At 50.9% G+C, this 17,452-nt stretch overlaps 1 protein-coding gene across 11 annotated transcripts in view; it reads right to left on the bottom strand.

Annotated features, from left to right (window-relative positions):
• The window catches only part of huwe1 (HECT, UBA and WWE domain containing E3 ubiquitin protein ligase 1), a 275,712-nt gene that overhangs the window by 49,748 nt on the left and 208,512 nt on the right, over positions 1 to 17,452 (bottom strand). For 10 of the 11 annotated variants that reach the window (XM_052009021.1, XM_052009019.1, XM_052009022.1 and 7 more), the window contains 7 exons: positions 16,188 to 16,416; positions 14,670 to 14,848; positions 13,683 to 13,772; positions 10,453 to 10,607; positions 8,917 to 8,977; positions 4,623 to 4,730; positions 2,637 to 2,936 (listed from right to left, as the gene is read on the bottom strand). In XM_052009021.1, the coding sequence (XP_051864981.1) occupies positions 2,637 to 2,936; positions 4,623 to 4,730; positions 8,917 to 8,977; positions 10,453 to 10,607; positions 13,683 to 13,772; positions 14,670 to 14,848; positions 16,188 to 16,416 (1,122 nt within the window). The remainder of the gene's footprint in view (positions 1 to 2,636; positions 2,937 to 4,622; positions 4,731 to 8,916; positions 8,978 to 10,452; positions 10,608 to 13,682; positions 13,773 to 14,669; positions 14,849 to 16,187; positions 16,417 to 17,452) is intronic. The other variant, XM_052009018.1, reaches the window with a different exon arrangement.

A 17,452-nucleotide genomic window follows, 5' to 3' on the forward strand; every position in this document is an offset into this window, starting at 1 on the left:
TCCACTTCAAGAGCAGGAGTAGGCCACTCGGCCCCTCAAGCCGAACCCACCACTCGATACGATCATGGCTGACCTCCCTCAAGCTCCACTAGCCCTCAATCCCACCAATCTTGTAAAAATTTATCCACCTCGCCCTGTTGTGAGACAAGTTCGAGGCCTCGAAAGTAAAGGACTCTGAACACAGTCTGGCAAGGAAAGATTTTATTTACAAAGACAAACGCAGGGAGAAGGTAACAGGGCAACACACACCCACCCACCAGTGATAGCGAGCGTGGGGAAATACACACAACGAACTGGGTACAAACAATCAAGGAAAAGCAATACACTACCCGCCACCCCTTGACAGTGCAGGCACGGCTCTGTGCTACTAGGGATATGCTAACGTAGATGTTCAGTGCACAGCTTAACGACACGGCATCCTTCAGAGACAAAAGAGACAACCAAGCACATGGCACTCTTTACAGTGCTGGAGGGCTGGGGGGGGGGGGGGGGGGTGTGGGGTCCAGCCCAGGTAGTTCAAGCAGGCCAATGGCCCAAGGCCAAGTACAAAGGTGCTTAAAAGGACCAATGGTTCAGGTGTGCACTGATGAGTGGGGTGGAGCCAAACCTTGATTGGCAGTGGTGTGTCTTCCGACCAGGTAGGGGCAGTGCTGTCACGTGACAGCCACGACCCTCCACGATACACCCCCTCTCTAAATACTTCTGATAATCCACATTCCACACCTCTCAGTGGGGGGGGGGGGGTTGGGAGAGAATTCCAGAGATTCACCACCCTCAGTGATAAGAAATTACAACGCACCTTGTCTTTAAATGACTACCCAATATCTTGAACCTATGCTCCCTCATTTGAGACTCTCCCACCACTGGAAACATCTCATTGTGTCATGTCCCCTCAGGATGTTGTACGTTTAAAAAAAAGGGGAACGTATACAGTTAATGGCAGGACCCTTAGCAGCACTGATGTACAGGGGGATCTTGGGCTCCAAGTCCACTGCTCACTGAAAGTGGCCACACAAATACATAGGGTGGTGAAGGTGGCGTATGGAGTAAAAGAGTCAGCAAGTCAAGTTGCAGCTTGTTTTGGCAGCACTTGGGAGTATTGTGTGCAGTTCTGGTCGCTCCATTACAGGAAGGATGTGGAGGCTTTGGAGAGGGTACAGAAGAGGTTCACCAGGATGCTGCCTGGATTAGAGGGTATGGGCTACAAGGTAAGGTTGGATAAACTTGGAGTGGTGAAGGTGGCGCATCGAGTAAAAGAGTCAGCAAGTCAAGTTGCAGCTTGTTTTGGCAGCACTTGGGAGTATTGTGTGCAGTTCTGGTCGCTCCATTACAGGAAGGATGTGGAGGCTTTGGAGAGGGTGCAGAAGAGGTTCACCAGGATGCTGCCTGGATTAGAGGGTATGGGCTACAAGGTAAGGTTGGATAAACTTGGAGTGTTTTCTCTGGAGCATTGGAGGCTGAGGGGAGACCTGAAAGAAGTTTATGAAGTTATGAGAGGCAGAGATAGGGTAGACAGAGTCTTTTCCCCAGGGTAGAAATGTCAAATACTGGACAAACATTAAGCTGAGAAGGGAAAAGCTTAAAGGAGGCATACAGGGCAAACTTTTCTTTGAAAACACAGAGTGGTGGGTGCATGGAATGGACTGCTGGGGGTAGTGGTGGAAGCAGATACGAAAGTGGCACACAAGAGGCTGTTAGGTACATGAAAGTGCAAGAAATGGAGGGATATGGACTATGTACAGGCAGAAGGGATTTAGTTTAATATGGCATTGTGTTCAGCACAGACATTGTGGGGTGAGGGGCCTGTTCCTGAGCTGTCCTGTTCTAAAAAGATCACCCTTCATTCTTCTAAACTTCAAGGAATACAGACCCAAATTATCCAGCTTCTCTTGATAGGACAATCCCTCATCCCAGGATTTAGCCCGAGGAATCTCTGTGAAGTGCTTCCAGTGTACTCTGGGTATGAAACTACGTCATCGGTTAGGGCATTGAGGAAAGACTACCGAACACTAATTTCTACAGATGTACTGTTGAAAGTATCCTGACAGGTTGCATCTCGGTCTGATATGGCAATTCGAATGTGAGGGAACACATGAAGCTGCAGAGAGTAGTACTGGGCTGAGTCCACATCACGGGCACATCCCTCCCCACCATCGTGAGTATCTACAGGAGGCGCTGCCTCAAGAAGGCAACATCCATCACCAAAGATCGCCACCACCCGGGCCATGCCATCATCTCCCAGCTACCATCGGGCAGGAGGTACGGAAGCCTGAAGTCCCACACCACCAGGTTCAGGAACAGCTCCTTCCTTTCAACCATTTGGTTCTTGAACCAACTGACACAACCCTAACCACAACAGCAGACTTTGTATTTTGGTTTTAACTGTGTTCTTTCTTGTATAAATTGTGTGCAATTTATGTTTTTCTTGTGAATGCTGCTTATCTGATGCTGTGTGCCTGTGATGCTGCTGCAATAAGTTTTTCATTGCACCTGTGCACACATGGACTTGTGCATCTGACAATAAACTTGACCTTGAGGTAAGGGCCGTGCATACTCCAGCAACACCCTACATGAAGACAGTGGTTAGGGAAGCTAACAAGTACAATGATCTAGGTCTAGGCAAGGGTTGGTCTCACCTGTGGTTGGCGCAGGAGACATCTCCATCTGTAGGGCCTCGGCCTCTCCGCTTGGTCTCTCTGGCACGGCTTCAGCCGGCTCCACAGGCATCAGGGACTGCGCCGTCACCTCCTCAGTGGGTGCCAGCTGCAGCGGTGAAGACTGCTCCCCGGACTGGAGGGGAGGTTGGGCCGTCTCCAGCGCACCCAGGGCTTGCGCCTCTGCGGCCGGGGTGCCCTCCATCGAGGTGGGAGCAGGCAGGAAGTTTTCCAGGCGGGGGGTGTCCAACCCGGTGGAGCCGACGACGGGTTGCTCTGTGTCTGGGAGAAGGGAAACAAGTCATTTCTCGGGCAAGGACCGCAATTCCAACACAGGGTAACAGGACTGCGATCTATGGGACCACCCAGCGATCATCCACTTATAGAAGCATAGAACAGTACAGCATCATACAGGCCCTTCGGCCCACAATGTTGTGCTGACCTTTAAACCTCGCCTAACACCATCTAACCCCTTCCTCCCACATATCCCCCTATTTTAAATTCCTCCATATGCCTATCCAGTAATCTCTTGAATTTGACCAATGTACCTGCCTCCACCACCGCCCCAGGCAGCGCATTCCATGCCCCAACCACTCTCTGGGTAAAATACCTCCCTCTGATATCTCTCTTGAACTTCCCACCCATTACTTTAAAGCCATGCCCTCCTGTATTGAGCATTGGCGCCCTGGGAAAGAGGTGCTGGCTGTCCACTCTATCTATTCCTCTTACTATTTTGTACACCTCCATCATGTCTCCTCTCATCCTCCTCCTCTCCAAAGAGTAAAGCCCTAGCTTCCTTAGTCTCTCCCCATAATGCATACTTTCTAAACCAGGCAGCATCCTGGTAAATCTCCTCTGCACCCTTTCCAATGCTTCCACATACTTCCTATAATGAGGCGACCAGAACTAGACACAGTACTTGAAAGACAGGGGTGAGCGCGTGCTCCCTGAGTCCAGTGTGACTTTCCCAGTGGGAAGCTCGTACCCCACTGGACTTCCTCACCCTTCGGAATGAACCTGCCCTCCAACCGCTGGGAACAATTCCTTCTCATTTACTGCCCATCCCCAACTGTGGCTCAGAATCAACCAGATTGGTCTTCGGAGCCACGCAGAGCCCAGAATGAGCAAGGCAGTCAGGTTCCCTGAAGGACATTCATGAACCAGATGGGTTTCTACAGGATCTGAATGCAGTGAGTTTTAATTCCAGATTTACGTTACCAAGTTTAAATTCCCCAGATGCTGTGATATTATAGTCCAAGCCTTGGTCTATCAGAGCTGAGTCGTGCTGCAGCCGTACAATACGCTGGTTAGATGGCACTTGGGAGTATTGTGTACAGTTCTGGTCGCCACACCACAGGAGGGATGGGACAGTATTGGAAAGAGTGCAGAAGAGATTCACCTGAATGTTACCTGGAATGGGGGGCTTTACTTCCAAGGACAGATGAGAGAGGCTGGGTTCATTCTCACTGGCACGCTAGAGGCTGAGGGATGCCCTTACAGAGCTTTATAAAATCACGAGGGGTATAAATAGGATAGATAGTCAGTCTTTATCCCCTGGGCAGGCGAGTCTAGAACTAGAGGGCACAGGTTTAGGGTGCGAGGGGAGAAATTTAATGGAGATTTGAGGGTCAAGTTTTTCCGCACAGAGGGTTGCGATGGAGGCAGGTACAATTACTATCCATGGCACTTGGCCAGATACCTGCATAGGAAAGTAGAGGGATCTGGGTCTAAAGTGGGCTAATGGGATTAGCATAGAGAGGCATCATGGTCAGCATGGACGAGTTGGGCCGAAGGGTCTGATTCTTTGCTGTACAACTCTATAAAGTCTCTGCACAGTTGCCCAGTGACTTAGCAACCACGCTACTGTTCTCTGCTTGGAGAAAAGGCAGGGAGCCAGTGTTGTTTAACCCCTTTGCACAGTCTCCACACTACTGTGGAGCAGAGGCCCCTCCCCTGAGGTACGCTCACCCGTTAACTGGCCGTGGGTCCTCATGGCCTCCAGCGCAGCTTCCGCGATCGACGCTGCGATGTTGCTGATGGCTTCGTTCGTGGCCGACAAAGCGCTGGAGCACATGCCTGTGCGGACGGAAGAGAGAAGGGCTCAGAAGTTGGTACAAGCCGGCAGGCAGCGGGCGGGGGAATGACCAGGATAAAGAGCCACAGAAGGGCTTCACCGGTCAGAGGACTGAAGGGGATCAGTGTGCGCCAAACAATCACATACAAAGGGCGTCACACACAATGAGTAACCGTGACAGCTGAGATTCATGGTTCTCTACGGTGGTTACCAACTAAAATTCACGAGCCCACCACAGCGAAGTCCCATTTATCACCTGAGCGCCTCAGGAAGCATTTTGAACAGAAACTCTCCCTGTTGTGTTTTTTTAAAATCAACCTGCAGTTGAAACTTCACACTGCACCTAACCAGTGCTGTCTCTGGTCTGAGATCATACGATGGGACAGTGTAGGGGGAGCTTCACTCTGTGTCTGCCCCCGGGAGCGTGTGATGGGACGGCGTAGAGGGAGCTTCACCCTGTGCCTGACCCTGGGGGTGTGCGATGGGACTGTGCAGAGGGGGCTTCACTGTGTTTAACCCCAACTACAAGTGTTCTTAGAATGAACACTGAAAAAAAATTCAAAAACCAGTCAACACAAGAGGGCAGTTGCCCTTGCACTCTTCCACAGCTCTGAAACAGCAACTCATTCAACGTCATGAGATCCATCTTTACAAACGCATCGCATTTGAACCAGCGGCAATCACAAGCTGGTCTGAGAGTGGGCCTGCCAGTCGCCTGACTGCTCAGCGAGGAAGGCAGTAGGTTGTATAGTTATCTCCAAACAGGGCAAAAAGAAAAGTGGGGAATCACCGCCCTACAACTATACAACCTACTACCTCAGCGTGCCAAAGCATATTGGACCAGTCCCTCCTGCGCCAAGGACAGCGTTGACCCGACTCCACACTCGCCTCCGGTTGCAGCAGTAACTCGCACCTTCTGCTGGGATTTGCCAAGGTTTACGCTTGGTGTGGCCTCAGGAAGTGCCTCACAATGAAGTGAATACTACCCGAGGAGCAGTGCACAAAATTGATGGGGCATTCCACTCCGAGCGTTCACACTGACGAAACCCCCCCCACCCCCCTCTCTCTCTTGGATGCAGACGTGAGTTTTCCCCACTTTGATCCATTCGTGCTTATTCACTTCAACCAACCACCGTGGGACCAAATCTCAAGGACGCAGCTGGGTGAAGCGATTTCTCCTCAGCCGCCCACGCACCACCCCCCTGGAATGGATTTAGCAGTGACCATCTTGTATTGATGGCCCCTGGTTTTGAATGGCGAAACATTTTCCCCAAATTTAAATGGCTCTTTCCTCTCGGCGTTCAGTGATGGGCAATGTGAAGCGGTTAGAGCTGCTGCCTCGGAGCTCCAGAGACCCAGGTTCAGAGCTGATGTCTGCTGCTGGTGTGAAGTTTGCACGTTTTGTCTGTGGGCGTTTCCCCCGGGTGCTCCCACATTCCACAGACTTGCCGACGGGAGGGTCACAGACCGGTGTAAACTGCAGGTTAATTGATAGCCATGTGAATGATAGTGAAATGGGAGGGAAGGGTTAACATTTGGGAGGGAAGGGTTTGATAGATCTTAGAGCAGGATAAAATGTCGGCACGACATTGTGGGCCGAAGGGCCTGTACTGTAGTGTTCTATGTTCTAATTGACAGAGGTGCCGGAGACAGATGAAAGGAAAACGGGGCAAGGGAATGGGTGCTTCCCTGGAAGGCAGCAGGGCCCCGAGCGATCTCACCCCGGGCCATCGTAAGCTTGTGGTCACTGTTATCACACAAGCAGCAAGACAGCCAACTTATAGCCAGCGTGGTTCTTCAAGCAGTAATGAGATCAGGAGCTGATGGCTGGTGATATAGGTCTGCCCAAGGACTTGGTGATTAGCACCAACCCACCCCCCCCCCCACCCCACCCCTACACAGTAAAGGTATAGGGCCCTGGAGAGTGTTGTAGAACAAGGAGACCAAGGGGTACATGTACATGGTTCCCTGAAATTGGTGACACAGGTAGACAGGGTGGTGAAGGCAGTGTTTGGCACATTGGCCTTCATCAGTCAGGGCACTGAGTGCAGGAGCTGGGACGTCATGTTACAGCCGTACAAGACTTCGGTGAGACCGCACTTGGAGTACTGTGTGCAGTTCTAGTCACCCAACTACAAGGAGGATGGGGTTATGGTGGAAATGGTGCAGAAAAGATTCACCAGGATGTTTATAGGGATTGGAGGGCTTGAGGAGAAGCTGGGGCCTTTTATTTTCCCCTGGAGAGCAGGAGGCTGAGGGGTGACCTTACAGCAGGCACGGTAGTATAGTGGTTAGCGTAATGCTATTACAGCACCAGTGACCCGGGTTCAATTCCCACCGCTGTCTGTAAGGAGTTTGTATGTTCTCCCCACGTCTGTGTGGGTTTCCTCCGGGTGCTCCGGTTTCCTCCCACATTCCAAAAAAAAGACGCATGGGTTAGAAAGTTGTGGGCGTGATATGTTGGCGCCGGAAGCGTGGCAACACTTTACGGTGAGAGGGGAAAGATTTCAAGGCGACCTGAGGGATAAGTTTCTCCCCACACAGAGGGTGGTGGGTATGTGGAATGAGCTGACAGGTGGTGGTGGAGGCCAGTACAACAACATTGAAAGACATTTGGACAGGTAGATGGAGAGGAAAGGTCTAGAGGGATTTGGGCCAAATGCAGGCAAATGGGACGAGCTGAGCTCGGTATTGTGGTCAGCTTGGATGAGTTGGACCGAAGGGCCCGTATCCTTGCTCTGCACCTCTTCCAGCAGTGATGTCCCCCTGCACGTCCTTTTAAGTGGGCGGTCTGGGCTCTTGTTTCAACGTGTCTTCCGATAAGCAGCGGCCTCTGCACCACGTCAGGGAGCACCCCCTAGTGCGAGTGGAACCAGGTCGAGTGGGACGGCAGGTCAGGAGGCAGCAGCCAGCTTTTACCTGGCCCCCCCACCCCACAGCTCAGACAACGGCAGCCAGCCGAGACAGTCGAACTGGAGAAGCAACCCATCCGAGACGCACAAGTCCTTTCCGTAAGCGGGAGCGGAGACCTCATGTCCTTCGGGAAGCCAGCCTTGCCACCGTGGGAAAGACAGTAGATTGTATAGTTAACTCCAAGATCGGGTATGACCCTAAAACTATACAACCTACTACCTCATTCCAAAGGGCATTGTTCCATCTCCAGATGGCCAGTCATACTTAAAACTTGAACGAACAAGTCAACAAGGAGAAAAAAATTTAGTTATGACAAACTCAGAGCTTCAATCAGTTTCTTTTTTTGGCAGCACACTATTTTCTTCTCGACTTTCCTGTTCAGTACACCCTTTTGAACCTTGCAGCTGCATGAGAATTGGGCGCAGAGTGTGTTCTCATTTTCAATCGGTGCACCGCTACAGGGGGGCACGACTACACACAGGTACACAAACCCAAATTGTGCAGTCATTTCTTCACACAGACATTGACTCTACAGCCATACCCATGTTAAGAGCTGAAAAATCAAAACTGGAGATCTGGAAATGCCAAACAAAAACAGAAAATGCTGCAAACACTCAGTGGGTCAAGCAGCGTCTGTGGAAGAGAAACAGTTCCAAGCAAGGTTCTTCCAGCTGAAAAGTTACCTGTTTCTGTTTTCACACAAGCTGAATGAGCCCAGCATTTTCTGTTATTTTTCGTTCCCTGTTGTTGTTGCCTTTGATGGGACAGTGCAGACCGAGTCTCACCCTGTGTCTGACCCCGTGAGTGTGTGATGGGATGGTGCAGAGGGAGCTTCACCCTATGTCTGACCCCGGGAGTGTGTGATGGGACGGTGCAGAGGGAGCTTCACCCTGTGTCTGACCCTGGGAGTGTGTGATGGGATGGTGCAAAGGAAGCTTCACCCTGTGTCTGACCCCGGGAGTGTGTGTGATGGGGCGGTGTATTCACTCATATTGCCTCTGCTTCAAGAGCGTGCGACAGGACAGAGTAGATGAAGCTGAACTCTAACCTGTACCTGTCCTCAACATATTAATTTTTTATTTAGTGTTGAAAGAGCTTTCACCGTTTGTGGTACTCTGTGGGGGGAATGGTGATAATGGTGTAGCTACTGCTAATACCTTTTCCCTCAACATCCTACTGCCTACCTTGCACACACACTGCCTTTACTGTGCTGAAATGTCTTGGGTACACAGAAAAGAAATAATCCAAAAAGGTGCAGACTACACAGCAACAAACCTGTCTGGTTCTTGTCACCTTGAACAGACGAGTTGGCAGCTCCAGTGGAACCCGCAGCCTGCTTCGTAAACAAGTGCAGGAAAGTTGTATCAGTGTCTGAGCAAACTAATAACCACACACACACACAATCAATCATCTTTCTTGGGGGGTGGGGGGTGGTGGTGGTGGTGGGGGAGAACAAAGCATTAAAACTTCAAGCAATTCCTCTTCTGAAGTTCCTCTGATAACCACGATTTTACACACAGTGGTGTAGCGGTTAGCGTAACACTATTACAGCGCCAGCGACCTGGGTTCAATTCTGGCCGCTGTCTGTAAGGAGTTTGTACGTTCTCCCCGTGTCTGCGTGGGTTTCCTCCGGGTGCTCCGGTTTCCTCCCACATTGCAAAGACGTACGGATTAGGAAGTTGTGGGCGTGCTATGTTGGTGCCGGAAGCGCAGCGACACTTGTGGGCTGCCCCCAGAACACTCTCCGCAAGAGGCGCATTTCACTGTGTGTTCCGATGTACATGTGACTAATAAAGGTATCTTACTGTGTTTTGGAAAGACAAGAGACTGCAGATGCTGGCAATCTGGAGCAACACACCAGATGCTGCCTGACCTGAGTTCCTCCAGCTCCTTTGTGAGTTGCTCCAGATTTCCAGCATCTGTAGTCTCTCGTGTCGATTTTCTTTCCACTTTCCATTCCCACATGGACGTTTCTGTCCACAGCCTCCTCCACTGCCAGGTCGAGGCTAGACACAGATTAGAGGAACACCACCTCATATTCTGCCTTGGTAGCTCTCCAACCTGACAGCCTCAACATTCATTTCTCTAACTTCTGGTAACTAATCCCCTCTATCTACTTTTTTTCCCCTTATCCCAACGGCCTCCCATCACCCTCTCTTTCCCACACACTCCTCCCACTGGTTCCCCCCCACCCCCCTTCCTGTTTTTCCATGGTCCACTGTCCTCTCCGATCAGATTCCATCTTCTTCAGCCCTGTGTTCCTTCCACCTCTCAGCTTCTGGCATCATTCCCACTCTCCCCCCACCCCTCACCTGCCAATTGTCCCCCTCACCTGGATCCACCCATCACCCGCCAGCTCTTGCTCCACCCCTTTCCCCCCACCTTTTTACACTGGCTATCCCCCTCCTTTCTATCCAGTCCTGATGAAGGGTCTCGACCCGAAACATCGACTGTCCATTTCCCTCCACAGATGCTGCCCGACCCGCTGAGTTCCTCCAGTTCCCTTTGTGTGCTGCTTTTGGAAACTAAACTCCCCCCTCCTCGCATATCCAGTTGGGAAACAGACCACTGACACCACCCTCCGAGCTGCCTTTTCTTGGGGAAGACCTCCAGATACCCACGTTCACACAGAAAAAGGTCCGGCTCCCAGCCAGAGGGAGGAAGGTCCGGCTCCCAGCCAGAGAGATCGCCGTTAATAGTTTCCCTGCTAGTTTTGCGCCCTTGTCACAGTTAGTCTTCCATCAGCACAGAGTGCTGTCCTCCAGGGTGGGGATCCTGTCAACAGCCATACCCCACCCCCCAGGCACTCACCGGTGCATTCTGCTCCTTGTTCTCCTTCTCCTCCTTGGCCTTCTCCTCCCTCCTGGCCTCTTCCTCTGCCAGCTGCTTCCTGCGCTTCTCCCTCCGCTCCTCCAGCTCCTCGTCACGCAGCGACTCCAAGTGCTGGATGATGGGCAGCTTCACCACTGCGTCGAACGGGGGGGGGGGGGGGGGAGAGAGAGGGAGTTCAACCCCAGTTAGTGTAGAGCTTCAGCTCAGGTCGACGGCACACTTTCCCCACCCAACCCCGATCCCGAGGGAGGCGGATACCATCCTGTAAGACCACCCCCCCACCCCTGACAGAGCTGACACCCAGAGGGTCGGGTCTGCCCTCAGAATGAGGCTCGCCTGATAACATCGCTGTGGGTTCGAACCCCACTGCAGGCTTATGCCTTCGGCACACCATCAAGGGGAACGCCCGACTTGGACATCTGTCACCCACTGAGTAACATTCAGGGCATTAACTGAAGGCAGGAAGTGCAGGAGCCCGAGGGCCCACACCTCAAGGTTCAACAACAGCTTCTTCCCCACTGCCATAAGGTTCTCGAACCCACCTGAAAAACCCCAACACTCCTCTCTCTCAATCTTGCACTAATGTCTTTAAGTTTATTTTGTCGTGTACATAATGTATAACTTAAGTTTAAAGAACATAGAACACTACAGCACAGTACAGGCCCTTCGGCCCACTATGTTGTGCTGACCTTTTATCCTGCTCTAAGATCTATCTAACCCTTCCCTCCCACATAGCCCTCCATCTCTCTATCATTCATGTGTCTAAGAGTTTCCTAAATGTCCCAAATGTATCTGCCCCCACCACCTCTGCCGGCAGTGTGTTCCACGCACCCACCGCTCTCTGTGTAAAAAAAACTAACTTCTGACACCCGCACCCCCCCCATATCTTCCTCCAATCACCTTAAAATTATGTCTCCTTGCGTGAGCCATTTTCGCCCCAGGAAAAAGTCTCTGACTGTCCACTCGATCTGTGCCTCTTATCATCTTTTACACCTCTATCAAATCTCCTCTCATCCTCCTTTGCTCCAAAGAGAAAAGACCTCACTCGCTCAATCTATCCTCATGAGACATGCTCTCCAATCCAGGCAGCATCCTGGGTAAATCTCCTCTGCACCCTCTCTAAAGCTTCCACATCCTTCCTATAATGAGGTGACCAGAATTGAACACAATACTCCAAGTGTGGTCTGACAGAGTTCTAGAGTTGCAACATTACCTCACACCTCTTGAACTCAATACCCTGATTAATGAAGGCCAACACTCCATACACCTTCTTAACAACCTTATTGACCTGCACGGCAACCTTGAGGGACCCGTGGGGACTTGGACCCCAAGATCCCTTTGTTCCTCCACACTGCTAAGAGTCCTGCCATTAACCTTGTATTCTGCCTTCAAATTCAATCTTCCAAAGTGTATCACTTCACACTTATCCAGGTTGAATTCCATCTGCCACTTCCTAGCCCAGCTCTGCATCCTATCAATGTCCTGTTGTAACCTACAGCAGCCTTCTACACTATCCACAACACCACCAACTTTCGTGTCATCTGCAAACTTTCTTAACTCACCCTGCCACATCCTCATCCAAGTTATTTATAAAAATCACAAAGAGCAGGGGTCCCAGAACAGATCCCTGCAGAACACCACTGGTCACCGACCTCCAGATAGAATACGCTCCATCTACAACCACCCTCTGTCTTCGAGCCAATTCTGAATCCACACAGCCAAGCTTCCCGAGATCCCATGCCTCCTGACTTTCTGTTTGAGCATTCCATGAGGCACCTCATCAAACGCTTAACTAAAATCCATGTACACCACATCCACTGCTCTACCTTCATCAATGTGCTTTGTCACATCCTTAAAGAATTCAATCAGGGCCGTGAGGCACGACCTGCCCCTCACAAAGCCATGCTGACTCTCCCCAATCAGCCTATGCTTCTCCAAATGCCCATAAATACAGTCTCTAAGAATCTTCTCCAGTAATTTGCCCTAAGATTCACTGGTCTGTAATTCCCAGGGTTATCCCTACTCCTTTTCTTGAACAAAGGAACAACATTTGCCACCCTCCAATCATCTGGCACCACTGTGGCCAGTGAGGATGCAAAGATGATCGCTAAAGGCACAGCAATCTCTTCCCTCGCTTCCCGTAATAACCTTGGATATATCCTGTCTGGCCCCAGTGACTTATCTATTTAATGTTTTTCAGAAGTTCCCACACACCCTCTTTCCTCACGTTGACATGCCTTGGCACATCAGCCTGTTGTACACCATCTTCACAAAATGTCAAGGTCTCTCTCACTTGTGAATACTGAAGCAAAGTATTCATTAAGGACCTCCCCTACCTCTTCCGACTCCAGACACGTTTCCTCTTTCATCCCTGATCGGTCCTACCCTCACTCTAGTCGTCCTCTGATTCTTCACATACGTGTAGATACGTGTTTGAGTTAACTTATGTTTGTAATGTACTGTGCGGCAGCTGCAAAGAGCTGATGTTCATGGCATTTATACCCTGGGTGTGTATGCCCATGACAAGAAACTTGAACTTAACTTACCGGTAATTAAGCTCCCTCCCTGTGAAGTAATCCTCTTCCTCACAAGATCACAAGACACAGGAGCAGAATTAGGCCATTCGGCCCATCGAGTCTGCTCTGCTACCTCACCATGAGCTAAACTATTCTCCCATCTAGCCCCAATTCCCGGCCTTTTCCCCATATCCCTTGATACCTTGACGAATTAGTACTTATCAATCTCCTCCTTAAACACCCCCAATGATCGGGCCTCCACAGCTGTATGTGGCAACGAATTCCATAAATCCACAACCCTCTGGCTAAAGAAATTTCTCCTGTTCTAAATGGGTACCCTCTAATTCTAAGACTGTGCCCTCTAGTCCTGGACTCACCCACCAAGGGAAACAACTTAGCCACATCTACGCTGTCCAGTCCTTTCAACATTCAAAATGTTTCTGAGAGGTCCCGGCTCATTCTTCTGTACTCCAATGAGTACAGTCCAAGAGCCAACAATCACTCCTCATATGTAACGATCGCTCATTGTATGTAAACAATCGCTCATCGTATGTATCCTTTTGCCTCTGTAAGTGTAATCAGCTCCCTCTTAAACGTACCCACTGTTCCATATTCTCCCAACTATTATCGACTTTGGTCATGAATAGTTTTGAACTCACTGCCAGTGGGAACCCCTTCCCCACGCCAACTCACCTGCCACACAATCGTGCATGCTCTCCGCATCCAGTACTTTGCACTCTTCGGTCCAGCGGGTTAGCGCGGTTGGGATGCTGGACAGGGTACCTGCACAGAAAGACAAGCATCACAGCCCCGGTGCTAATGGAGGCGCAGCAGTGAAATATGGCGGGGTCTCCACTCCCACCAGGGAGAAACTACATGGGGAGAGGCTGTGCTCATCTCAGCTGCAGCAGAAGTCCAGGACCATAGAACACTACAGCACAGAAAACAGGACATTCGGCCCTTCTAGTCTGTGCTGAAACTTTATTCCACTAGTCCCATTGACCTGCACCCGGTCCATAACCCTCCAGACCTCTCCCGTCCATGTATCTATCCAATTTATTCTTAAAACTTAAGAGTGAGCCCGCATTTACCACGTCAGATGGCAGCCCGTTCCACACTCCCACTACTCTCTGAGTGAAGAAGGTCCCCCTAAACCTTTCCCCTTTCACCCTAAAGCCATGTCCTCTCGTACTTATCTCTCCTAATCTAGGTGGAAAGAGCCTACTCGCATTTACTGTCTATACCCCTCATAATTTTGTAAACCTCTTGTCAAATCTCCCCTCATTCTTCTGCGCTCCAAGGAATAAAGTCCTAACCTGTTCAATCTTTCCCTGTAACTCAACTCCTGAAGACCCGGCAACATTCTAGTGAATCTTCTCTGCACTCTTTCAATCTTACTGATATCCTTCCTGTGGTTAGGTGACCAGAACTGCACACAATACTCCAAATCTGGCCTCACCAATGTCTTGTACAACCTCACCATAACATCCCAACTCCTATACTCAATACTTTGAGGACAGCGCATCTTTCATTTTAAGGCTCTCAAACTTTCACGCAGGATGACAAAGATATGAACAGCGCAGAGACCCGACGCACGGCTCGATGCAACAGCAATGGCCAGGATACAGGCTCTTAAACCGCCCACGCACGGCCCTCACGCTTCCAGACGGGCGCTTTTACCTGCTTGGCTGGTGGTGGCCGTTTGGTCGTGGAAAAAGTCGTCCAGCAGGTCATCATCCGAGCGGGCAATGATGTGCACGTCGTCGTTGCCCACCAGCAGCCGGGCGCGGCCTCGGCTCTGGAGGGGCAGGCTGCTGCTGAGCTGGAGGATGTCTGCAGCGGCTGAGGGCCCTAGCAACCTGAGGGGGGGGACCACAAGGGGAGATGGGTGTCAGCAGGACACTGGCACGGAGGCTCAGCTCGAGTACAGCTCTCAGTCCACACGACACGGCCCTGGTCTTCGTGTTAGAACACAGAACACTACAGCACAGTACAGGCCCTTCGGCCCACAATGTTGTGCCGACAGTTTATCCTGCTCTAAGGTCTATCTAACCCTTCCGTCCCACATAGCCCCCCATTCCTCTATCATTCATGTGTCTATCTAAAAGTCTCTTAAATGTCCCGAATGTATCTGCCCCCACAACCTCTGCAGGCAGTGCGTTCCACGCACCCACCACTCTATGTTAAAAAAAAACTTACCCCTGACATCCCCCTTATACCTTCCTCCAATCACCTTAAAATTATGTCCCCTCGTGTTAGCCATTGTCACCCTGGGAAAAAGTCTCTGACTGTCCACTCGATCTATGCCTCTTATCATCTTATACACCTCTATCAAGTCCCCACTCATCCTCCTCCTCCTCTCCAAAGAGAAAAGCCCTAGCTCGCTCAATTTATCCTCATGAGACATGCTCTCCAATCCAGGCAGCATCCTGGTAAATATCCCTTGCACCCTCTCTAAAGCTTCCACATCCTTCCTACAATGAGGTGACCAGAACTGAACACAGTACTCCAAGTGTGGTTTGACCAGAGTTCTGCAGAGCTGCAACATCTCCTTGCGGCTCTTGAACTCAATACCCCGACTAATGAAAGCCAACACTCTGCCGGCAGTGCGTTCCACGCACCCACCACTCTCTGTGTAAAAAAACTTACCCGACATCCCCCTTATACCTTCCTATACCTTGCGTGGATTTATACAAGACCTTCAGTTGCTCTCATCCTCCATCGCTCCAAGGAGGAAAGGCCGAGTTCACTCAACCTGTTTTCACAAGAAATGCTCCCCAATCCAGGCAACATCCTTGTAAATCTGCACCCGTTCTATGGCTTCCACATCCTTCCTGTAGTGAGGTGACCAGAACTGAACACAATACCCCTAGTGGGGTCTGACCAGGGACCTATATAGCTGCACAATACCTCACGGCTCCGAAATTCAATTCCCCGATTTATGAAGGACAATACACCATCTGCCTTCTTAACCACAGAGTCAACCTGTGCAGCTGCTTTGAGAGTCCTATGGACTCGGACCCCAAGATCCCTCTTATCCTCCACACTGCCAAGAGTCTTATCATTATTATTATATTCTGCCATCATATTTGACCTACCAAAATAACCTTGAACTTGGGTGTCCAGCAGAACCTTGGGAAGCACCTGAAGGTGCGAGGAGCGCACAAATTGCACGGGCCCCCTTGCTCGACGTCTTACCTCTGCAGGATGAGCGGGGGGTTGGGCTGCCTGTTGCCGGGGTAGTGCACGTGGATCGTGTGGCCCGTGTTGGCGGCGAACGGCCGGATGGCCCGCTGGCTGCGCCCGATGCCTTGCGTCAGCCGGGTGGTGGACGATCCCGTGCCCAGGGTCAGGGCGCTGTGATCCGCGTGGCGTACCATGAGCGGGTGCGTGGCGGGGATGTTGCCCGGGGCAGGCGGGATGTCCGCTGAGAAGAGAGGCGGAAGCAGTTAGGATCGGGCCACCAGCTCGTGCTGCGCTCTTTAACTCGCTGATCTGGCCCCCCAAGTCGTCACAGGGCCACACAGCGTTTTAAAGGCTCGGCAACTCTGAAGATCAACGTTAATAAGGATTGAGGATCAAATTACGGTTTAATTCCACAGTGCCGTATAGTTGCCTTGTAATTTCCTCCTGTGTTGCTTGCTTTGACAAGAACCATAGAACACTACAGCACAGAAAACAGGCCATTCGGCCCTTCTAGTCTGTGCTGAAACTTTATTCCACTAGTCCCACTGACCTGCACCCAGTCCATAACCCTCCAGACCTCTCCCGTCCATGTATCTATCCAATTTATTCTTAAAACTTGAGCCCACATTTACGTCAGATGGCAGCCCGTTCCACACTCCCACCACTCTCTGAGTAAAGAAGTTCCCCCGAAACCTTTCTCCTTTCACCCTAAAGCCATGTCCTCTCGTACTTATCTCTCCTAATCTAGGTGGAAAGAGCCTACTTGCATTTACTCTGTCTATACCCCTCATAATTTTGTAAACCTCTATCAAATCTCCCCTCATTCTTCTACGCTCCAAGGAATAAAGTCCTAACCTGTTCAGTCTTTCCCTGTAACTCAACTCCTGAAGACCCGGCAACATTCTAGTAAATCTTCTCTGCACTCTTTCAATCTTACTGATATCCTTCCTATAGTCAGGTGACCAGAACCGCACACAATACGCCAAATTTGGCCTCAGCAATCATTCTCAACTCTGGGGCTCCCTCTATCATCACCTGTCCTACACTTCCACAACCTTCCCCCCCCCCCCCCCCCCCCCCACCCCATAGTATCCAGGGACACAAGAGACCAATCTGGAGCAATGAACCATCTGCTGGAGGAACTTGAGCAGCACCCGTGGGAGGAAAGGAACTGTCGATGTTTCAGGACCTGCTGAGTTCCTCCAGCACATTGTTTGTTGCAGCCCGTATATCCAACACACACTGCATAAAAGTCCTTCAAACACTCCCGAGGCTAG

Source organism: Pristis pectinata, chromosome 43 (assembly GCF_009764475.1).
Source record: "Pristis pectinata isolate sPriPec2 chromosome 43, sPriPec2.1.pri, whole genome shotgun sequence".
NCBI lineage: Eukaryota > Metazoa > Chordata > Chondrichthyes > Rhinopristiformes > Pristidae > Pristis > Pristis pectinata.